Raw genomic sequence first — 15,339 nt, forward strand, 5'->3', positions numbered from 1 at the left:
TTCAAAACAAAAGATATTTTAGAGAAACCAAAATGGAAGGCTTTGAAGTACTAGCATGGATGGACCTATGCTCCCTGGTTCACACTTCAAATCAGTCCAAATTCCTTGAAACAATGGGAGTTGTCATTTTTCCCCGCAATCAGGAAATGAGCCTTTCTAGAGCAGCGTGCAGTCAGTCATGGCATCATACTTTTTATTCAGGGCCAAAGAAACAGTAATTGGCCTTACAACATTTGGGGAAACTGAGGCACAGAGGTTAGGAGACTTGATGCAAGCCCCAGAAGTTGATGTCTGTTCTGGGATTTGAACTCCCAAGTGCCTAATTCTCAGTCCCCTGCTCAAAACTCATCTCTTTCTAGTTTCACAGCTGACATTCCCAAAGATGACAAAACAAAGATGTGCCCCTGTGCCCGAAGTTTCTGGGCTGGGCAGAAAGATTAAATAAAACACCTTGTCTGTTGTGCTTCCCCCAGGTGCTTCACATTTGGGGGTACCTGATCATACCTATATGCTTTCATCCCATCTCAGGAATCTCAGTCCACAAGAAGCTTCTGAACTACAAAGTTAAAGATAAATTCAGCTAGTTAGAACATTCTTTAGTAATAACTATAGGAAAAGAGTACAAGATATTGTTTGGCTTCATCCTGAATCTCATCTGAGCAGAGACAGTCAGTAGTGCCAAGCCATGACAGAGCAGAGTTTTATGGAAGGAATTATTTTTACTAGTAAGCTCTTGAATGTGCATAGGGCTGCAAGCTAATTAAAACCAGATCTCCAGATATGAAACACCATAGCTATCAACATTTCCCGATTAACCAGCCCGACACTCACCCACATCTATGAGAAAAGATTTTCACACTAGCGGAAGATGCTCGATGGTTTACAGGTTCAAAGCTTAAGCAGCAAACGTACAGCTTAGTGCAAGCCACTCTTTTAAATGCAGAACTAGGTTTGGTAATCTCTAAAGCCCAAAGGGGCTGTCACAAGGCAGGGCTTCTCCCCAGCTTCCAAACACACTGCCCCACTCAGCTTCCTTTAAGAAGGCTTATTGTCAAAACTATGGTGACCATTCACATGTTTCCAACATACCCAACATTCTGGCACTTCTGGGAACAGCTTGGGCCCACCCCCGCCTGCATGACCCCTCCCCGCCACCAGCATGACCATACATGGTGCATGCAAGGTCATGCTACACAGGGGATGCCATTTTCAGCAGTGCACCACCCTGCCCCCATCAGTCTGACCTCACACGTGTGCAAAGTCACGCCAGCAGGGGCAGAACCACTGTTCAAAAAGGCATTCCCGCATCCAATACTGGACAAAACTATATCCAGTGTCATCCCAGTACTGGACAGAGAACAAGCCAGCCAAAAAGAGGCCTGTCCAGTATAAAACTGGACGAGTGGCCTCCCTAGGCCAAACACAAGCAAGTAAAACAAACAAACAGTCCTTTAGCTCATCCTTTGTCCTAATGTTTCACAGCCTCTCCTCCTGGGAGGTGATCTAGCTTCTTGCACTTCTTCCACTCTCAGCCAGTTCTTCTCCCTTTCTGGAACAACAGGTCCAGGACAGCCTTCCAGGACCCCTCCATAGGATTTAGCTCCTCTCCCCCCCCAGGCACAGCCTGACCCAATCACTCCTCCTCTTCCTGCCTTCTGACAGGTGTTTATAGCCCCAGGTGTAGCCTTGCCCCCTTTAATTAGCTCAGTTGGGCCCACCTGCTCTGACACACAGGCACTGGGCCTGGTGTACTTATAGGAACCGGCTACCCTGTAATATACCTCCCCATTTTCGGAGAAAATAAACCTTGGTTTTTTTGCTTTGATCTGTGAGGTGCCTCATTGGGCTTCTCTCAACCCTACCCCAAGGCAAAATACATTTCAGAAAAGGTTCCATATAATACTCAAGGGCTCCCCCCCATCAAGGTGGACTCCCAAATTTTCCCAAACCAACCAAAAAACTTTCCCTGCATTTATTTAACATAACAAACCAACCATTTCACATTACACAATCAGAGAGAGCACAGAAGGTTCCTGGGAATTTCCAGAGTGCATGCCCTAATGCCTGTGAAGGTTGATGTAGGAGCCAACTATCCAAATTCTACACCTGTTTGTGGCTCCTCTATGTCAGGGGACTCACTGGCTGGGAAGCTTTGCTGCTTTTCTCAGTTTGTGACACCTGAATGACGCAAAGGAGATGAGCAGACCAGTACAGCCCAGAAACTTTTCCCTTGGTATGACAGAGCAACAGAAGCTTTCTGCCCTGTTTCCACTGAACTCTGACATTATTGCTACTCTTAGATATTGTGGAGGAGGAGCCAGAGGGAGTGATGATGTTACCATCTCTTCTTCATTTTTTTCATACAGAGAGAGGATCTTTTGCTTCACAATCTGAAGCTACTCTTGGCTTCTCAGACCTTCTTGGAACCAAAGTTCTCGTGGAACTGAATTTCAGTATGCCCTGAAGGCCTGATCCAGTGTCCGTTGAAGTCAGTGGGGAGTCTTTCCTTTCCTCCGATGAGAAGGCTTGGAGCAGTCTCCTACTCTGTCCTGCAAGTTCCATGAACAGCTTCCATCAGCATGGGCCAGAGACAAAATTATGGTCCTTATGACCCAAGTAGCAAACTTCAGAGAGAGGGACCATCCGTTGAGCAAATGTCCCTTACCTAATCAAAAAGCCCTAGGATACGGGAGTCATGCACATTTTTTCACAGAAATGGTTGAAAATAACATTCCCAGGCATTAGGATCACAGACATAGGGAGGCATTCAAACAGTTAAAAAACAGATCACAAATTCTCCAATTCTGAATTGTTTGGTCAGGTGCCCAACCATGTTCTTCAGAACACATTGGGACAACTAAATGTGCAGGAAGAGCAGCCAGTTGCGTTTGCATTGAGATGTGGAAAAATGGAGTAGAAAGAAACCACACCAGTTTGCAAATGATATAATGACAATTGTTAATTCAAAGCACCCTCCTCTCTATCCAGGTTTTAACTTTAAGCACCTAAATCCTTGCAAAATTGGAGCCAAAAGTGATTTATTACTCTAGTATAGTTCAGCAATGTGGGTTTTGCCCACATGCTTAGGCTCTAACTGATCGCCATATTTGGGGTAGGGAAGGAATTTTACTAGAGACCCTGAGGGATTTTTGCCTTCCTCTGCAGCACAGGACATGGGTCACTTACAGGTTGCAACTAGTGTTGTGTGTTAGTGTGTGTGTTAGTGTTAGTGTGAATTCTCTGTAACTTGAAGTCTTTAAACCATGATTTGAGGACTTAAGTAACTCAGCCAGCAGTTAGGAGTCTCTTACAGGAGTGGATGGGTGAGGCTCTGTGGCCTGCAATATGCAGGAGTTCAGACTAGATGATCATGATGGTCCCTTCTGGCCTTAAAGTCTATGAATCTAAGTCCCATGGACCCTAACCCAGTCTCACAGAAATAAACCCCTAATCCCCATTCTTCTGAGTCCAGTGCAGTGGAGCCAGAGTCTCATACTCAGCCTCGCATAGCACAGTCAATATACAATCTTATCTTCTCCACCTGGACTTCGAGCTCACTGCACCCACAAGTTTTTCAGTGTCTGCACACAGAGTTTCTAATTCATTGATCATGAAGATTAAGCTTCCTCCTGAGTGAGCCACAGGTGTGTTGCCAGTTGCTCTCTCTCGTACCTGGGGTTCTGTAACCTGCATCCCATCACTTCTAATTGTTTTGCGAGCTCCCCAGCTTTCAGGACGGGAGCCATAAAAATTAGGGCTGTCAAGCGATTAAAATTTATCACAATTAATTGTGAGATTAAAAAAATTACACAATTAATCATGTGATTAATCGCACTGTTAAACAATAATAGAATACCATTTATTTAAATATTTTTGATATTTTATACATTTACAAATATACTGATTTAAGTTACAACACAGAATATAAAGTGAGCACTATACACTTTATATTTATTTTTATGACAAATATTTGTTCTGTAAAAAACAAAAAGAAATAGTATTTTTCAATTCACCTAATACAAGTACTGTAATGCAATCTCTTTATCATGAAAGTTGGACTGGCAAATGTAGAATTATGTACAAAAAATAACTGCATTCAAAAATAAAACAATGTAAAACTTTAGAGCCTACAAGTCCACTCAGTCCTACTTCTTGTTCAGCCAATCGCTCAGACAAATGAGTTTGTTTACATTTGTAGGAGATAATGCTGCCCACTTCTTATTTACAATGTCACCTTACAGTGAGAATAGATGTTCGCATGGCACTGTTGTAGCCAGCGTTGCAAGATATTTACGTGCCAGATGCACTAAAGATATGTCCCTTCATGCTTCAACCACCATTCCAGAGGACATGCATCCATGCTGATGATGGGTTCTGCTAACTGTTTAATAATCTTTTCCCGTAGGTGCTTACCTCCTCCGATTCTTATTGGCAAGTTTTAAACTGCTCCTGCATGCCTTGGGGATGGTCGCATGCTCCCTTTTCACTCCTCCTTCACCATCCTTATTTCAGCCTCTTATTTCCTTTTCCAGTCAACCCCAGACCCTCCCTGTCCTGGGCTATTGTTCTATTTCTCACTGCATGAGGGAAGAGAAACCCACCCAATCTCTCTCCAGAATTATTGGCCAGGGTAGCTCCTTGACCACTCCCATGTGCAGCTGAGTTCTCCGGCCCTGGACCTCCAGCTCAACTTCTGCTGTGGGGTAGACATGGGTCTCACCCTGGATACATGAGATGCATACCAGCAGATGTCAGTCTACCTTGTTGGTCTACCCTGGCCCCATTTTCTCAGACAAAAGTGAACCTACAACCTACAGTCTATGAGTTCCTCAATCACCACTTCTCCCAACCTACTGATAACACGTATGGCCAAGCCCTCTTAACGTTTCCAAATGGACCCTGACCCCTAGACACACAGACTGGACATTCTTATCTGAAATGCCCAGGCTGGCCACATCTGAAGCATGCCAGAGGGCTCCCTTTGCCATCCCCATGAGTGTTTCCATTAAATTGTAGAACTACCTGGGGCCCCTGGAGCTCTTGTGTATCCCCCAACTTTTGGCCACTTGCGGTCTTCCCCATAGGGAGTGTCCCTCAGTTTGCCATACTACCCAGCTGCTTGTGTCCCTCAGCCTCAAAGAAGGACTCTGTTCGTTCAACAGCTTCCCCAACTAAGGCCAGCTGAAAGTGCCTTACCCTGCTCTGGCTCCCATAGGTAGAACCTTTAGGAACTGCTCCAGAACAATTTAATCCATGATCCTTTCTATCGAGCTGGTCCTTGGAGCAGACCCACCACGCTGCAAGGTCACATAACTTCTGGGCCACTACCCATGGTTGTCCTCCTCACAGAAATGAAGCAACTCAAAATCTGTGTTTATATGCCTCTGGATTCCACCCTAATTGGTCCAGAATTAGGAGTTCACCTGTTCATCATCACTTGCTTACCAATAAGCTGCTTATGCCTTAGCCATCAGGAACAGTGCTAGGTAGGCTGCCCATGTCAATTCCTCCCAGCTCGCTGCCCTCATCACTCTCTCAAGTGTTTGGAAGAAGGCCTTGCAGTCATCTTCTGGTCCCAACTTCACCAGGCCCAGCCACTGCACAATCCCATCACCAACCATGTTCCCTGGTGTCTCTTGCTCCAACTGTTTATGTAATCATTCTTAAAAGCGGGCTTCTTACCATCTCTGTGGTGCAGCAATTTGTGTCTCCTGATATTTCTGCTGGTTCACCGTCATTTGCATGAGCAGAGCCTGAGTCTGCTGCTGCAATTCTTGTTGCCACTGTATCGCAGCTCTCTTGCTGCTGCGGCCCCATTACTAACAGGCAGATCACCTCCTCCATTTTTCCCCTTAGCTCCCAAACTGTGTGGGGTCACTCAGTATTGCAGGTGGGGCTCTCTCTTCACTGGGCACCAAAGGTCCACTTCACTCTTCCTTTGTATCAAGGCCCGATCAAAGTGCCCACATTCTCCACCGTATGTCACAGGGCAGGGCTTCTCCCCAGCTTCCAAACACATGCTGCCCAACCCCATCTTCTTTAGGAATGCTTATTGTCCCAACACAAGCAAGTAAAAACAAACAAAACAGTCCTTTAGCTTACCCTAGGGTTTCATAGACTCCCCTCCCGATGGTTTTTGATGATCCAATTTTTTTTTTTTTTTTTTTGCAATTTTCCAGTCCCAGCCAGCTCTGCTTCTTTTCAGGAACAATGGGTCCAGTTCAGGGAAACCTTTCAGGGCACTTAGCCCCTTGCTCCACAGCCCCACCACAGGCCCTCTTCCCCCAGACACAGGCTGCCCCAATCACTCTTCCTCTTCCTGCCCTCTGGCACATCTTTATAGCCCTGCCCCCCTTTAATTAGCTCACTTGAGCTCACTGGCTGTGACACAGGAGCTAGGCCTGGTCTATTCTCAGGGACCAGCTACTCTGTGACAAGCCCAAATCATGTAACTGTTCCAAAAAAGGGCCCAATCCTCCAAACACTACCAGATGTAGTGCTTACTGCCACTGAAGCTTTTGTAGGAAGTGTTTGTAGAATCGAGTGCTAGATTATTTTTGTTTAAAAGTTGAGAGAAAGGTTGCATTTCTGAAAAATAATATATAATATACATCCCTTATAAACAAAAAACACTCCATTCCACAGCAAATGGCCCAGCGCACTACAGCTTACAACAGTGGTACTAAAGACCATCATTGCAAAAATGACTGGTAAATTGGGCACCCAAAAAATTGAGGTGCCCAAAATAGAGTGGCCCAACCTTGAAGTGGCCTGATTTTCACAACGTGGTTGCTCAGAACTTTCTGAAAACCGTACCCCTTTAACGTATCCATAGTCAAGATATGGCCCAAACGCAAGGCACCCAGAATCACTAGCCATTTTTAAAAAGCTTAGCAATAGTTATGCAGTCAAGAGGGCAGTGGGGGAACCTGGATTCACTTATAGATGCTGCTGATTCCTCTTGCTCAGAGGGTTGGCGAGAAGCCTTTTTCAGACTTCTAAAGAGAGTTATGTTTTAGCTATTTGGAAAAATAACAACATTTTAGTTTGAGTTTTCTCAGGCGATTATTTTAAAAAAGCCTTTCAACAGAAACCTTTAAGTAATGCCTTTGATGTGTTGCCCTGCACTTGAACGTTGTGAAAAACATCTGGGGGAAAAAAAGACGACTATGGAAATCATTTGGATTTTAACTGAAAGCTGTACCACAAACATTTCACAACCTAAATGTTTGCCTTATTTTAAAAGGACTGTTATAGACTTCAATATTCTGATTTTGTACAGAACAAATGAATGGCAGGTCCCATTCTGAAAGTTACCATTCTCCTCTCTTTTGATAGGAAAGCTAACTGTTGCTAAACTAAGGATCACTGTAGATTGTAAATGAAATACATCATTCGTTTTTGTACACCCAACACTATTCTTGGAAGGATTTTTTTTAGCACAGTTTTACGCAACTATTTCCCTAACAGACAGTTCTAAATAATGCCCTTTTCTGTTACGTTTTAATCTACTTGCCTGGTGCGCATGTGTCAAGGTTCCTTCCCCACTCTGAACTCTAGGGTACAGATGTGGGGACCTGCATGAAAGACCCCCTAAGCTTATTCTTACCAGCTTAGGTTAAAAACTTCCCCAAGGTACAAACTTTGCCTTGTCCTTGAACCGTATGCTGCCACCACCAAGCATTTAAACAAACAGGGAAAGAGCTCACTTGGAGACATCTTCCCTCAAAGTATTCCCCCAAGCCCCATGCCCCCTTTCCTGAGGAGGGCTTGATAAGAATCCTCATCAATTTGTACAGGTGAACACAGACCCAAACCCTTGGATCTTAAGAACAATGAAAAATCAATCAGGTTCTTAAAAGAAGAATTTTAATTAAAGAAAAGGTAAAAGACTCACCTCTGTAAAATCAGGATGGTAAATACCTTACAGGGTAATCAGATCAAAACATAGAGAATCCCTCTAGGCAAAACCATAAGTTACAAAAAGACACAAAAACAGGAATATACATTCCATCCAGCACAGCTTATTTTACCAGCCATTAAAAGCAAATCTAATGCATTTCTAGCTAGATTACTTACTAACTTAACAGGAGTTATGAGGCTGCATTCCTGATCTGTTCCCGGCAAAAGCATCACACAGACAGACCAAACCCTTTGTTCCCCCCCCCTCCAGATTTGAAAGAATTTTGTCCCCTCATTGGCCATTTTGGGTTAGGTGCCCGCGGAGTTACCTTAGCTTCTTAACCCTTTACAGGTGACAGGATTTTGCCCCTGGCCAGGAGGGATTTTATAGCACTGTATACAGAAAGGTGGTTACCCTTCCCTTTATATTTATGACAGCGTGCACACGCACAAGGAGCCAGCACTGATGTAGTTTCTTAGAAACTGACAGCAGCTGTGTTAGATTAAACAAAAGCTCTCCATGATACTTATCTTTTTAACTTGGCACCAGCCTTTCCATTACTCCATATAGAGTTTTGTTTCTAAACACTTGAGTGGATGCATATAACTGTGGGAAATGTCTGAAAGACTTGTATGAAAAGATCAGGTTACAAAACTGTTTTAGTAGGACCAATTTTCTAAGTATTTTACTCTCATTTTCTTTTTATATATGTTTAAGAGAGTGTGTTAAGTGCAAGGAATATTCCAGCTTGCATGGAACAAAATCCATTCCCCAGACATATTTGGAGAGAACTAACTTATTAAGTAAAACTCCAGGATTTGGTTTGCTTTCATATACATTTAAATAAGAATTTTTGTGAGCTGTGAATCATCTCTCAACAGATAAAGTGCACAACAGCAGCAATGAATGGTTTAAGTCAGAAAACGTCCTGGTGAAAAATATTAAATCTATATATCAGTGATCGGCAACCTTTGGCACACGGCTCGCCAGAATAAGCCCCCTGGCGGGCCAGGCCAGTTTGTTTAATTGCCGCATCTGCAGGTTCGGCCGATCGCAGCTCCCACTGGCCACAGTTTGTCATTCCAGGACAATGGGGGCTGCAGGAAGTGGCGTGGGCTGAGGGACGTGCAGTGAACCACGGCCAGTGGGAGCTGTGAACCACGGCCAGTGGGAGCTGCAGTCTCCTGAACCTGGAGACGCGGCAGGTAAACAAACCAGCCCAGCCTGCCAGGAGGCTTACCCTGGCGGGCTGCGGGTCAGACGTTGCCGATCCCTGCTATATATTTTTTAAAATAAAGCTATGGGAACCTAATTCTTGAACATGAGCAGCAAAGAGGCAGTGTGGTCATTGGAACATAGAAATTGCCATAATGGATCACACTGACAGTCCACATGGCTCCATATCCTGTCTCAGAAAGTGGCCAATATCAGATGCTTCAAAGGAACATGCAAGAAACCCTCAAGAGGAGTATTATGGGATAATCAGCCCATAGGGGAAGTTTCATTTCATGCATTTTTTGCTTTTGTATTATTTTAGATGGTAAATAGGGGTGCCTAAATTACATTCTCCAGACCACTCACTATTCTGCACACCTTTGTCATGTCCCCTCTTATTCATTTCCTCTCTACAGTAAAACACAGCCTTTACAATTGCATCATTCCACTGCTGCTACATCATTTTGGATGCAGGGTGGCCAGAACTAAATAGCCCTCACCACTGGAATAATGCGTTACCACTGATTTATACCTAGCATTACAATCTTTTCAGTATTTCAATCCCACATTGTAACGTGGGGGGGGAGGAGGGATTACAGCATCATATTGGTCAGTTTTCATTTTGCTGTCCACAGTGACCCCCCAAGTCTCTTTCCTGAGTGATTATATACATTTGGAACCCAGCAGTATATACCAGTACTTCAAAGTATTCCTTCTAATGTACAGTATCTTGCATTTGTCAACAATGAATGTAATCCACCATCATGCTGCCTATTCTCCTAGTTTTGTCTGACGTTCTTCAATCTTCTCTATCCAATGTCTAATCCACAATAGCACTTTACTTTGTCAAAGGATTTTTGAAAAAGTCTAAGAAAGTTATAGTGATATCAGCTGGTTTTCCTTTGTCTTTTTATTTTGTTGAAATGCTCAAAGAATTCAAACAGATTAGGGAGGCATGATTTTTTTTGCAGAAGTTATGTTGGTTACTCTCGGTTACATCGAACCATCTAGATGTTTTATAATTCCATTTCAGGGTACGGTTTCAGCCATTTTATTTTACATCAGGTTCACCCCAATGCCTTTAAAAACAAATAGGTACAACATTTGTGACCTTCCAACCCTTCAGGATAACAATCTCACTAAAATCAGCTGCTAACAGTTCAGCCACTTCATTAAGTACCTTCTGAACTGTGACTTCTTGGTCTTTAATTTGTCACTCTGTTCTAGCACCTCCTTTGACTTCAGTCTCTGACAGCACTTCATCTTTGTTACCTGAAAGGGATAGAACAGTAGGCATTTTCCTAAAAACCTTTGTTCAGATTGACTGAGCACCAGGTTAGCTGCCCAATGTACTAAAGTCTAACTCTAATTCTGCCACTGGCCTTGCTGCATGTTCTAGGACAAGACACAATCTCTTTGCTTCAGTATCTCCACGTGTATAATGGGGGTAATACCTGTCTTATGAGGGTATTATGAGGTCTAATTTATCTGTGTTTGTGTTTTAAACCTGTGAAAAGCAATAGCAATGATAAGTATTTCTGTTAATACAACACTTCTTCAGTCATCCCAGTGCAGAGGACCCCACACAAAGACCTAGAGATACTTAAATCCTAGTTTAGTGCTGACTTTAAAAGCTGAAGTGGGGGTTAAGTTCCCTGAAAAGCCTTGCACCAACTCTGCTCAGCAGAGTGAATTTCAACTTTGGCCCAGTGCTTAAGCATGTAAAACTGACATTTATAAATCTAAGCACCAACATAAGTGTCCAAATACAGGATTTGCTGCCCTGAGTAAAGTTCCACACTGGAAAATCAGACACATAATCAGTGTCAGTGGAGAAGGCAGATTTTATGACCAAAGTAGACTGTGTTTTAGAGACGTCTTGAATTTTAACTAAAAGCTGTAAGTAATGTTTGTTTAATTATTAATTCCTAAGTCCAAGAATAGTTTAATTCCATCTTTCTCTGATTCTTAATAAAGTCTTTTAAAACTACCCTTGAGGGCTATGTTTAATAGGCATTGAATGCAGATGCCCCTGTGCTTCCGAAGTATGTCTGAACAATTTCATTTTAGCAGAATGGTTAATGGGGCAAAGCAGCCTCTGCTGGGCACATTCACCCAGTTTACTGGAAGTTTACTAAACGTCCACCTTCTTTTGCCTTTTCTTCTCCAGGTCAGAAGTTCTGAAGCTTCAGCTTCCTTCAAGAGGCAGCACAAAGCAAAAAGAAGGAGCAGCACTGCTGGATGGAAGACACTGTTTATCTGCTGTGCAACTGGATCGAAGCTCACCCACTGGGGGAGCAGGGATGTCAGAGAACGGTATAGAGAATCCTTTAAGTGCAGAATCCCTAGTTATTTTATTTCCTCAATGATGTGTCAGATTCTCAGCAGACAAACTAATATTTGCGTTAAAGATTTTGAACAATCAAAGCCACGGACTAATTCTAATGAATTTTGAAACCTTAAACAAAAAGTCAGTTTCCTCTCAAAAAATGTCTTATGTTTATTAAAAACCTGAACATGTCACTTGTAACTAACACTCGAAAGAATCACCTCATTTCTAGAATTCACTGGAACCAGAGTGACTTTTTTTCTTGCTTATTAGTAAGTGGTCCTAGCTTCTGTATGAATAATACCTGGGAACTTTAAGTTACAATCAGCTCCAAAAAAATCATTTACAGTTAATATTCCACATACTCTTTGAAAACAACCGTATCCCCTATCTAATTTTGAATGATCCGACTGGTTTAGAGCATGTAATGCTAACTACTGCTATAAACATGCCATTCTGTTGCAATTTCCCATGGGATTGCACATACTATGGTTTGAAAGTCTCGTAAAGCCAACAGGTCTCCGAAGACTGGCGCTAGTGAATAATTACACAGAATACCACTGGACTTCTATAGAGAAAAGAATTATAGGGACTCCGGATGGGATGACAAACTTTGTTGGCTCGTTTATATGCTGTAATGATGAGAGCCATTTAAGAAAGCTGCCTTCTTATCCTAAGGACCTTGATCCTGGTAATGGTTTATATGCCAAGTAGACAGCAATTGCAAACTTAGAGCTTGAGTTTCTCTTGGTGGTGTTGGACACAGCTACACGCAAATGAAGACAAATGTCAGGCTGCTTAGGAATTAACCATGAGCAAGAAATTGTGCTACAGAAGAAATCCATTGAGAAGAGATTTGAAGGTGAACAGCTAAATTTGACTTCTGAAGTGTAGGCCTGGAAGTGTGATATAATAATGCCCTCCACAAACAGAGAGAGATGTCATTGGGGTCCTGGATTATAAAATAAAATGCAGGTATTTTGTTCTGCTAGAGTGCAGCTGTGCATATGGGTGTCTGTTAGGGGAGTGGTAATAAGAAGTGCTTCTAGCATGATTTTCTAAAGGCATCTCTGTACTTTTAATTTGAGTTGAATACAACAAAACGGCCAGCATAGACCTGATCTGATTGCTTTGTGACAGTGGCTCTGTACTGTCATGTGAGAGATTTAGGGCTTGGCTTGCAGATGTAGAGAGCTGGGAGTTAAACCAGCCTTCGGAGACTGCAGCAGGAAAAACGCTGCCATGTGTGTTCACACTGTCAGCTGCAAGCACACTGGCGTGGCCACATTAGCAGCTCTTGCAACCCCACAAAGAGCATTGTGGTTGCTATCCCAGTGTGCAAGTGGCTGCAACGTGTTTTTCAAATGCGGTGGGGGAGATGGGTAGTTCAGACCACGCTTTGATCAACATCTTCTCAAACAGACTGAAGGGAGGCACTTAAAAGTCTGTAAGTGGTGTCCCAGCCAGTTCTCTGCTGGAAAGATGATGGCCTTCACATAGGCTGTTTATGGTGGGGTGGAGGTGAGCTGAGAGAGGGTGTAAATCCTCAGGTCTCCCATGGGAACACATTTGCATAAGTGAAAAGATCTTTACTAATGGATCTAAGATCTGTAAATATTCACCAACCACCCAATTTTTACATGTGCTATTTTAAAATCCTGGATGAAGAGCTGACCAGAGATTTGCAAAATATTCAAATGCAAAAATACTTGAAATTTTCAAAAATTTCTAAGGTTAGGAACTAAAAAATGAGCCCATTTTCACATAACATTTTGTTCAGGTAGGCCTCATTTCCAAGCTAAAATAACCTGTATTTCTAGTTTAAATGACTTTCCTATCAAGAATGATACAAAAAAAGTCATATTCACACCTTTACAATATGAAAATAGACATTTTCTCCAGTAAAGACCAATTTTGGTGTGCAAGGACAGGAGTGACAAAAATCACTCAGAATGAAACTGGAAAGTTGCACAAACAAAATTAGTCAGCTTCCCACAGCTCTAGGGTTGGCAGGTGAGATGATTTCATGCATTATAGATGTATGGTTTGTAGGTCTTTTATAAATTTTAATTTCTCATTGCAGAAGAGAATGTGTAACTATGGTTGAACAGTGTGTAATTAGATAATTAGATTTAACAAGCCTGAGAATATTTGTCTTATGCAATTTATATGGCTGTTTGTGGTGCCATGTAAGAGATTTCACTTGGCTCTCTGGTTTCCAGTCCTAATAACCATAGGCAGTAAAGGACATGTAAAAGGTAGTATCTGCTATGTCATGCTGTTGTGATGACAGTAGTGGATGTGTAAGTGGACATGTTCATTTACAGAAAGTGGCATTTCCACATGTGGAAGAAGTGATAAATAGTGGTTCAAATATGCAAGCATTAGGGCTGCTTGAAAGTTTGTGTTCTTCCCCCCCCCTTGCCATTTGCAAAGAGCTAATCTGTGTATTGCACATGGCATATGCGACACTGACTAGTAGAACAAACATGACAGTCTGCAAGTCTTAAAGGAATTGATGTCGTTCTGTAACATCGGTGGCTCATCAACAATTCTGCTACCCCCACAACCACTGTAACCCTGATCCCTTTTCTGTTGAACTCCATTAGCAAGATAATGTAAGTGATTATGCAAAAATGTGTACTACTAATGTATCACAGATTGAAGATCTGAAGGGAATTCTTTGTTTTGGCAATGTGAAGAGTTCTGAAGGAAAAGCAGTTCTAGGAAGTTAACTTCCCTAACATTATGACAGGTTTCAGAGTAGCAGCCGTGTTAGTCTGTATTCGCAAAAAGAACAGGAGTACTTGTGGCACTTTAGAGACTAACCAATTTATCTGAGCATAAGCTTTCGTGAGCTACAGCTTATGCTCAGATAAATTTGTTAGTCTCTAAGGTGCCACAAGTACTCCTTTTCTTTTTGCCTAGCGTTAAGCATTGCAATATAAATCTACAAACACTATGTAATACTGCAGGGAACCTGCTCAGCAGATCAGTTATTGATTGTGATAACCCATCAATTAGGTAAATGGAACCCCATTTGAAGGCAAATTGGATTAGCATGCCACTGTCCAATATTTTTAAAACATAACTAGAAACCAGATTGCCTTTTTTAATTGTAGAAAATATACCTAGCAGGGGAGCTGGTATCGTACCATTTAGGCTTGTAGCCAGGTAAAAGATGAATGTATTGGCCTGTATGTGCAACAAAACTGCCCTCTAAAGGATAGAATACAGTACATCAGACCTACCCAAATCTTTGTGATTACAGCCCTTCTGCCAATAGAGGGTGAGGCAAAGAGATTACATAACAAGCCCTACCACTAGTGCCAGCTAATGGATATGGTTCTTTAAACTTGAGCAGAAGAGGTCTGTATCTTGAAGATGGCTGAATTTTATTTCCTGGGCTGCGTGAATATTGTAGTCTATTGTAACAAACCCATAGGCAGCAGCCTACAGCACAGTTTGGGTGCCAACTGCAAATAAAATTCAAGTCTACAGACAATTATATAAATCTCCCACTCTCCCCCACACACGTAGACACAGAAGTAGTTAAGGTTAGAGCTCTGGTTCTTCAGTTCCTAAAACACAAGCCTCTATCACTTGACCTCGAGCCTTTAGCTCGGGGCGGGCAAACTTTTTGGCCTGAGGGCCACATCAGGTTTTCAAAATTGTATGGAGGGCCGGTTAGGGGAGGCTCTCTCTCCCCAAACAGCCAGGCGTGGCGTGGAGTGGCGTGGCCCAGCCCCTGCCTCCTATCCCTGCCCCCCACCCCACTTCTCTTCCCCGGGACTCCTGCCCCATCCACCACCTCCTGCACTCTAACTGGCCACCCCCAGATCCCCCCCGACTGCCCCCTGCCGCCCCATCCAACCCCCCCCCCTCATTCCTG

General features: G+C 42.9%; 1 protein-coding gene across 2 annotated transcripts in view; it reads left to right on the top strand.

Moving 5' to 3' along the window:
- EFCC1 (EF-hand and coiled-coil domain containing 1) overlaps positions 1-15,339 on the top strand; it is an 84,387-nt gene that overhangs the window by 53,697 nt on the left and 15,351 nt on the right. For both annotated transcript variants that reach the window (XM_073352223.1, XM_073352224.1), the window contains exon 3: positions 11,289-11,434. In XM_073352223.1, coding sequence (XP_073208324.1) covers positions 11,289-11,434 — 146 coding nt within the window. The remainder of the gene's footprint in view (positions 1-11,288; positions 11,435-15,339) is intronic.

The sequence above is a fragment of the Lepidochelys kempii genome, chromosome 7, assembly GCF_965140265.1.
Source record: "Lepidochelys kempii isolate rLepKem1 chromosome 7, rLepKem1.hap2, whole genome shotgun sequence".
In the NCBI taxonomy this organism is placed as follows: Eukaryota; Metazoa; Chordata; order Testudines; family Cheloniidae; genus Lepidochelys; species Lepidochelys kempii.